The sequence below is a fragment of the Trichechus manatus genome, unplaced genomic scaffold (assembly GCF_000243295.1).
Source record: "Trichechus manatus latirostris isolate Lorelei unplaced genomic scaffold, TriManLat1.0 scaffold00118, whole genome shotgun sequence".
NCBI lineage: Eukaryota > Metazoa > Chordata > Mammalia > Sirenia > Trichechidae > Trichechus > Trichechus manatus.
Genome location: NW_004444054.1, coordinates 5,802,861 through 5,804,615, shown reverse-complemented (window position 1 = coordinate 5,804,615; position 1,755 = coordinate 5,802,861). Strand labels below are relative to the sequence as shown.

The window sequence follows — 1,755 nt, the reverse complement described above, 5'->3', positions numbered from 1 at the left end:
ACAAGGAAAAGCACTGAATCACCACAGGATGCAAAAAATGAAGTAAATAAGAGAAAAAGAGGCATGTTGTGGTCCGTGTGGCTTCATTGAACGCAATGAAATATTACTTCAGTATTTTTCGAATACCTTAAAGTTATGCATCTGGAGTCAAATAGCTTTAAAAGTTAGTGATGCTTAAAAAGGGAGGGGGGATTTTCTGTCAAATTAAACTAGTCCCAATAAAAATGTTTATGATTTTAAGGAAGGAACTGGTATCTTCATAACAGTTGTAGAGAACCCTCAATCATAAAGCGATTTCAAATCCATTTACATTGATGGATTTCCACTATAGAAAAGCTGGAGGTGAATTCGATTATGATATCTGACTCCCTAAAATTCATTTTTCTTGAAAATAGGTTTTCAAAGCATTTACATTAATGTTAGAGACACCTAGTACTTTCTTTGTCATCCATTTTACTAATGACCATGAATGTAATCTCTAAATCGCTTTCATTGATCAGGGAGTTTAAATCAACTTCCTTTGTCCCATTAAGTCTTTATTTCTTTTTTTTCAATTTCATTATTACCTCTTAGAAGAATGAGTAAAACCCAGCAATGACTTTGCTTTTGTCACAGCTGACCTTCTCTTCTAAATGTCAAAAGTCTTTAAAAGAAATAATATTTTACCCAGCTGTACTCTAAGGCTCATTTTTATCTTGCTTTGGTATGAGATTCATTTTTATAAACACTTATATACAACGTATATTTGGGCTTTTATTTTTTTTAAATACTCCATAACTATAAAAAAAGATTAAATTTGTATGGCTTGAGTTTGGGAAGAGAGAAATCCAACACAGGGGAATATCTTCATCCCAGTGCCAACTAGAAAAGCCATTTACATTAAAATAAAAAATTAAAGAAGCATAAAAAGTTTGTTTTTGTGAGACGAGAATTCATAATGATACCATAAATTATTTATTTGTATCAGAACATTAAATGAAATTTTTCCTGATGTTTTGAAATTTGGGCTAAAGTCTCAAAGCTGAGGACAATAATATGGGATAAAGTATCCTTACATTCTAAAGAGACTAATTAAATCCATTCCAGCAGAAGTTGCTAAAAGTTTACGCACCTCCGTCATCCAGTTCCAGTTCATGTAAAAGGAAACTATACATCCAACCATACATTCATGAAGTAAATAAATTCACAGGTCTAGAGAGTGTTGTGGCATCTCCTCTCCTTCACTATGGAAAAAGGTTGAGGGGACTTCTCACCCTGGCAGGACCCGTCTCAGAGACTGGCAAGGCTGGGGGAGAGGCACCAGTGGGCAGGCTGCTCTTCACCATCTGGCAGGGCAGAGCTATCTGGTGTTCCTTGAGAGCCAAGTAGTCATTGCTTAGGTCACCTGATGTGAACCATCTTGATGGGACCCTACTGCAAAGGGCTACGTGCTGGGAAGGAGGTTATTGTTGCTGTTAATTGTTGCCCAGTCTGCCCCAACTCATGGCGGCCCAGTGTACAACAGAATGAAATGTTGACCAGTCCTGCACCATCTTCATCTTCATGATCATTGGTATGTTTGAGCCCATTGTTGTGGCTCTTATGTCAATTCATCCCACTGATAGTTTCCAGGAACGGGAGCTGAGAGTTGGCCACACACTCACACTTCACGTGCTGGGGTGTGCTGCTGAAGAGCACACAACTGCACTTTATGAAAGAGCAACAGCTGCCTTGATGAGAGCACCAATGGCCAGATTCTAATCGCATAGGATACAC

General features: G+C 37.9%; 1 protein-coding gene across 1 annotated transcript in view; it reads left to right on the top strand.

The window, feature by feature from the left end:
- NALCN (sodium leak channel, non-selective) overlaps positions 1-1,755 on the top strand; it is a 392,050-nt gene that overhangs the window by 348,277 nt on the left and 42,018 nt on the right. The window contains exon 27 of the mRNA XM_012557767.2: positions 1,065-1,135. Within this exon, the coding sequence (XP_012413221.1) occupies positions 1,065-1,135 (71 nt within the window). The remainder of the gene's footprint in view (positions 1-1,064; positions 1,136-1,755) is intronic.